Source organism: Pyrus communis, chromosome 8 (genome assembly GCF_963583255.1).
Source record: "Pyrus communis chromosome 8, drPyrComm1.1, whole genome shotgun sequence".
NCBI lineage: Eukaryota > Viridiplantae > Streptophyta > Magnoliopsida > Rosales > Rosaceae > Pyrus > Pyrus communis.
The window spans coordinates 10,952,885-10,960,017 of NC_084810.1; the positions used below are offsets into that span (position 1 = coordinate 10,952,885).

At 37.1% G+C, this 7,133-nt stretch overlaps 1 protein-coding gene across 1 annotated transcript; it reads left to right on the forward strand.

Annotated features, from left to right (window-relative positions):
- The first annotated feature begins 1,655 nt into the window (after window positions 1–1,655).
- On the forward strand, window positions 1,656–5,651 carry LOC137742295 (uncharacterized). The gene is made up of 2 exons (XM_068482126.1): window positions 1,656–1,778; window positions 4,636–5,651. Exons 1-2 carry the CDS (start codon window positions 1,765–1,767, stop codon window positions 5,396–5,398), a joined length of 777 nt encoding a protein of 258 aa, XP_068338227.1. The 5' UTR covers window positions 1,656–1,764; the 3' UTR covers window positions 5,399–5,651.
- The last annotated feature ends 1,482 nt before the right edge of the window (window positions 5,652–7,133 follow it).

The following is a 7,133-nucleotide window of genomic DNA, read 5'->3' on the forward strand; positions in this document are numbered from 1 at the left end:
AGTGTTGGTTCTATGATGAAAAATGGGTGAGAGAACAAAAAGGCCACCATAAACAGTTGTTAATGATGGATGTAGTAGAGGTGGAAGAGGAGATTGTTGTGGATGAAGATGAAATGCTCCCTGAGTTGCACAACATGGAATTAAGTGAATATGCTTTTTATAGAACTACAATTAATCAAGATGAAGATGAAATGCTCCCTGAATTGCACAACATGAAAATGAAATAATTATTCTCCTAACTTATCGAGGTTGACTCACGCCCACACTCCCCTCAAATTGGCGCATATCCCCTAAGCCTAACTTGTCGAGTGAGTCATAAAACTTGCTAGTAGAAACTACATATGTTAGAACATCATTGTTCTTCTGTCTTTACAAACGGAATGTCACCAACTTAACATCAAACTTCTCCTTTATGAAGTGTCTATCCACCTCCACATGTTTTGTCCTATCATGTTGCACCTGATTGTTAGATATCATCCGAGCTACTTGATTATCACAGTACAACATCATAGACCCTTTGGGTTTAAAGCCTATCTCATTAAGAAGAATATGAATCAACTTAAGTCCACAAATACCATGTGGCATTCCCTTGTATTCTGCTTCTGCTGACGGCCTTACCACCACACTCTGTCTCCTACTTCTCTAAGTCACTAGATTACTGACTATGAATGCACAATATCTTGACATAGACTGCCTATTAGTAATATTCCCAACCTAATTTGCATCAACATATCTTGTCACCTCCATGTGTCCATGTTTTCTATATATTAAACCATTTCCTGGAGCTCCCTTTAAATAGCTTAGGGTTTACTTTACTGCTGCCATGTGATCCTCACTCGGTTCATGCATAAATTGATTCACTACACTTACAGTATAAGCAATGTCTAGTCTAGTAAGTGACAAGTAAAGCAATCTTCACACTAACCTTTGATACCTCTACTTATTTGTTGGAACTTGGACTTGATAGACTACAAGGTGATGATTATGTACAATTAGAGTATTTGCAGGTTTACGCGCCAGTATGCTAGTTTTAGACAACAAGTCCAAGACATACTCACGTTGTGACAAGTATGTCCATTCTCAAGATGTAACAACCTCAATGGATCGGTACCGGAGGAGTGTGAGAGGGGTTGTCTCTTGGGATGATACTTGAGCAAGTGGCAGCAGGCCCATTTGGGCAAGTGACAGCGCCATTTGGGCATGTGGCGACAACAGGAGGTCCATTTGGGCAGGTGTCACCAACATGATACAGCCCAGCATCGGCATGCAGCCCCATGACCTTCTTCTCGATGTTGCGGCTTGAGTTGTAAGGTGAAGTTTGTGGCTGTGCATTAGGTTTGGATGTGATGGGTGAAGGGGGTGATGGTGACCATTACTTGGTGGAAGCCATGCTTCTATAACCTTCTATTGATGTTGGAGACAAAGTCTATTTAATTTAACAGAAAATTAACTACGACTTAACGGATACGACATTTTCAATAGGTTGAGTACTTTATTTGAAATGTTTAAAAACGTTAAAACTAATTTAGAATGATACTAAAAGATTTGAAGGTTTTAAGTATTTAATCCTTAATAATATTGTTTGTAATAAAAAAAATAAAAAAAATAAAAAGCCTTTCATATGGAAAATTTGTGAGCTTGTTTGGTATACATAGAGACGGGCTCTCATTTCTCGTACTATAGAGACGAAACTAAGAGACAGACAGAAAACATCACGTGTGGTGTAACCAGACGACGACGAATACAATCTTACGAACGAGGAACATGTTCTACAGAGGGTAACTCCACTTTCCCTTCCCTTCCTTGTAATCCTATATTCCAATTTCTTCCTTTTCTTCTTCTATTACTATTACAATGATTCCTCATCTTTTCATTTTTTAGGTTATTTAAATTCCTGTAAGTGTTCTTTTCCCTAATAATTTCTACCGATGGCCTTTGTTAGTCGATTTCCTTCTGTTGTTCTTGTTAATTGTGGGTTAGTATAAACTAGATGACGCCCAGAATAATAAGTTCATTTTTTCTCGAAATTTTATGGATTATTTGGGGTTGAACAACATAAATGATATGATTAGAACTAAATTAGTTTTTTAATTTAATGTTCTGGGATTGTTTTTTTGCCTCCGTATGCTCGATTTCGAAGAAAATTCAACAAATTTAGGGTCTATAGCTAGTGATCGATGATATCAGAACCCTTACATCAATAAAATGCTTGCTGGTAATTTGTAATTAGCAAACGTTGTTTTTATTGCAGGACTAACGATTTTTTTCTGTTTTCTATTTGGGCCTGAGGGGAACTTTTTCTATTTGAGCAACTACTGATTATTTCCCTTGTTTTGAAATTGATAAGCGCTTTAAGGCGGAACGTAGGATGTGAAAGTATGTCATCAAAACCCTTAAGTTAGTCGCAACTGAAATAATTTCGAGGGTTTGTTTAAGACCTGAATAAAATGTTTGACCTAATTAATACAGTAAGAGAGTACCTGGTGCTGAAACCAGGTAGAGAGTACCTATTATGATTTAAATCTATGGTGGTTGTCCAGGGTAATGGGAGAAAACAATTTAAAATTCTGAGATTCAATGTGGAATACAAAAATGTATTTACAAGTTCCCGGCTGTTTTGTTAGGAAATATCCTATTTTTTCTATTTTCCAGCAACCAGATATGGTTTTTCCATGGAAAATTTATCTTTAGTTTATAATTTTACACCTAAGTTGTTTCCCCACTCCTAAAATTTATAAGTTAGTAGCACAAGGTCCTCAGACCCAAAGGGTGTGTTTCAAACTCTGGACCTATCGCACCTAAGGGAAGCTTCAACTTGCATTTGTATCATGTTTTACCCGTACCATTTTAGGTTCATGTTGAATATGATGTTGAATACTAGTAAGAACTCTAACCCAACTTGTCTTATCAACCATTTAAGATGACCCAACATTAGCTTAACCTCTTCATTGATCATGTCATGTTTGGGTCAGTTTACATACCTCATTTCCAAGTTATGTTAGACCGTGGTGATTTTTTCCTGTCATTTTATGTTATCGAACATTTGTCAACCCTAATCCGGCTTCTCTTTTGTTAGTCGAGAGGAGTGACTTTACACTTACCTACCATGTATATTAGTGATGTCATGTTTGGGTTGGTCCACGACTCCACATATATTTCAAATTAAAAGCTGAAAACTAAGTGTCACATATAAATATCCAAACTTATTACTCATACATTCCTTATAAAATCAAAATCCACTTCATCCTGATACTAGAAAAATCATACAAAATTATTATTTTACAAGGAATAGTACAATGTATACTAAGAAATGGAAGATACGTAGGCAGTTTTGTTGTGTCAAAATTGGGTTATTTGTGGATAACGTTAACCCAACCTATTTTTCTCTTATGTTTTTAGGCAGCATTATTACGATTCTGTGTCAAGTAATGCTGAAGTGCAATTCTGTAGCTTCTTTTTGGCCTCGTCTTGTGTTACTGACTTTCAAACCACATGTATTTAAGATTAAGTGACATATTTCTGATACAAAGGTCCTTTACTTGACGCATATGCTTAGAAAAAACTTGGAAGACTTGATCCCGTATCAATAAATGAAGGAAAAAAAAAAAAAATATATTCATAATACTAGTTAGCAAGTTATTTTCGTGTTTCCTACTAACTCAACCTGTTTATTATGCATGTTAGTAGATTGTAGCATTTATGGGTTTCTATTAAGGTAATACGAACTTTAACTTCTTTTCAATAAAAAATGAAAATCGAATCAAGTAATACTAACTGTAACCCAATAAGTTAGTCTTGAGTTCACATTGTATTACTTTCCACCTCTTATCCCACCATGTCTCTAACTCAGGAATGCTTTACCACCGTAATAAAAAGTAAAAGGGGCATTCGTAGGTTTACATTTGTCCTGGTGCATCACATTGGGAAAGGAATTAGTGCACAACCACTGCTTGTTAATCTACTTTGGTATATAGCTAGGTGAGGCTGTTTCGTGGGCTGAGGAATTTGTGAAGGCAGAGCATTATATTGTGGTTATTGTCCGACAACCTATAATACACATAGTATGGAAATTTGATATTCAGGAATGGTGTTGATGTTTGCATCTTTATTTATTTATGGTATCCCTATAATAGCACATGTTTTCTTGTTTCTAAACAACTGATGTATAGGAAGAAACACAAGGAGAGATGCAATGTAGAGAATTGATTCTCACACACCCACAGAAAGAACATGAAAGTGCTCCGAGAATTTATTACTGAGTATTCTAAACAGTACATAATGGATTCCAAATCTTGAAGTCTATATTAATGCAAATACTATTGTTTTAGGTTCTATTCCAAGTCTAACTTGTTTATTTTGTGATATAAAAGCTGTGGTTTAATGAAAGTGCATGAGAAATGTTTTTCTAGAAAGAAGAAAAACTACCCAACTACTAGGAGATATTGGTGCACTTTTTATTCTTCCTGCACCAAGATTCATCTTGTTTCAATCATAAATGGTTACAAAATGAAACGGTATAGGAAAATTGGAATGCTTATTAGTGTAGTTGTGTAATTAGTCATGATTCTTTATAATATGTGAGTTTTGATGAGTGTGCTTCTCCTCTGTTGCTTTTGTTGTCACTGGGGACTAAAGTAAATTTTCTGATGGCGGTGATGGCCGTGAAATGGGTTCAAAGCGTCAGCGGCTAGGCGAGCCAGGATCTTCATTCTATGGAACCTCCCCAGGCTCAAGTTATATGTACAATCCTACACCTTATGCATATGTTGGACAGCCTCCGCCTTTCCCTGTCGTCAAGCTCCGTGGTCTTCCATTTGATTGCACGGAAGTTGATGTTGCTGAGTTCTTCCATGGTCTTGATGTTGTTGATGTTCTTTTTGTCCACAAGAATAGCAAGTTCACTGGGGAAGCATTTTGTGTTTTGGGGTATCCTCTCCAGGTTGATTTTGCCCTTCAAAAGAATAGGCACAACATGGGCAGGAGATATGTTGAAGTGTTCAGAAGTAAAAGGCAGGAATATTACAAGGCAATAGCACAAGAAGTTTCTGATTCTCGTGGTGGTTCCCCTCGCAGAAATGCCCCAAGGGCCAAATCTTATGATGAAGGGAAGGACTCAGCGGAGCACACGGGGGTATTGCGGTTGAGGGGATTGCCATTTTCAGTTGGCAAGGATGATATAATGGATTTCTTTAAGGACTATGTGTTGTCTGAGAACTCAATTCATTTTACAATGAATTCGGAAGGGAGGCCCACTGGGGAAGGGTTTGTGGAGTTTGCTAGTGCGGAAGACTCCAAGGCAGCTATGGCCAAGGATAGGATGACTCTTGGAAGTCGATACATAGAGTTGTTCCCCTCCACGCATGATGAGTTGGATGAAGCAATATCAAGAGGACGGTGATTCCTTGTAGCTTGGCCATCAATTGCTATTGTGTACTAGCCATAATCTTTTACGTTGTTGCTTCATATTTTGCTTGACGACTTTCAGTCAGATTTTCTAGTGGAGAAGTATGCTGTACGTATGGGTGAAGTTTTTTATATTTAGCTAGTTTTCTCTGCTGATTTAGGTTCTGTTGTCTTGCCTTGTGTATCTGCTACATGACATATGTTTCCCCTCTAATTTAGTCCTGTGCTACACTGATGCATGTTGGGTCAATATACGTTGTTCCCCGGGATTGATGATATCTAAGATCGAGTTCTGATCTAGAATTTAAGTTGGTTGGCTAAGAACTATTTCTCATACATTGCCTGTTATGTTCTGCTTCCTTGTTTATGTAGGCCCAGGGCAAGGGGTTTGTACTTCGTGTTTGTTCCCATCCCAGTTTTCGCAACGGAATCACGTTTCTTCTTGTACTGGGTTTGCTATATGTTGTCTTTCTCTGTTTACATTTGCATTTGGATTGTGGAGAATGGTAAGAGCAGTTTCATCTGTGTTGCTGAAAAATTGTTGTGATGGTTATATCATCTTCTTGTGTTGGAAATCTCATGGTATTAAAAATGCTGAAGTTGAAATGCTGCTGTTGCTTTTGGTTAATATTACATGTCGTTTGTTATTGAGAACCTCATGATTAAGGTGACTTCCATCCCGTATAATTACTATTTGTTGAAATATTTCACATCGGGTAGAGACAGGAGTTTAATAACCTAACTCAATTCCAACTAATACGAGGTCTTTTGTGATAAAATTATACACATGTGGTACTATGCGGATGGTAATTACAAGTTGGAGACAATATCGGTGTTGTTGGAAATGAGCATTTGACCCGTCTCTTTAATGATTTGACGCTATTACCTCCTTTAAGTTTGTTTACCGCATTCATATGCAACATTAATTGGTTGAACGATGCCCACTAAAACTACGAAATTGATACGAAAGAGAATATCTCGATCTCAGGGTGGCTGTCAGTGTGCTGAAATCCATTTCGTTTTAGGGAGACGGTGAAATTAGTTGACATGCGATTCTACTTTCGAATCCTCATTGTGTGCAAAACTAGCTCGTTTAGCAGCTTTTCCAACCTTTGCTTAATTCTTTCCAAAGTCAACCTCTGCGATTCTACTTTGGAATCCTCATTGTGTGCAAAACTAGCTCGTTTAGCAGCTTTTCCAACCTCTGCTTAATTCTTTCCAAAGTCAACCTCTCTCTCTCTCTCTCCATACACGGATTCACCCATGCAACTGTTGGATCAAACTAACCAGGTATGTTATGTTATTTTTTTTATTTTTTATTTTTTAACAAACGATATTATTTACACTAAGAGGAAGGGGGTGCGTTAAGTCTCACAATGGACTAGTAATAATATGGCTCAAACTCACATTTGGTGAGAATCGAACCTAAGACATTTCACTTACAAGTGAAGAGGAATACAACTAGACCGTAGTACTAAGTGGCACCATGTATGTTATGTTAAAATGTCAATTTGAATCATATATTCAAACAAGTATTTGCCGGGATTCTGAATTTGACTATCTAATGTATTACTTAATTAATCTGAGTGATAGTTTTTTATTACTACTTTAAGCTAGACTAAGGGAAGGGTTGGTGATTTGAGTGCGAAATACATTGATTTAAAGATGAAAACTTTAACCACCAACGCATTTACCACTTATAATCTGAAAATTAGTTTTACAACACAACC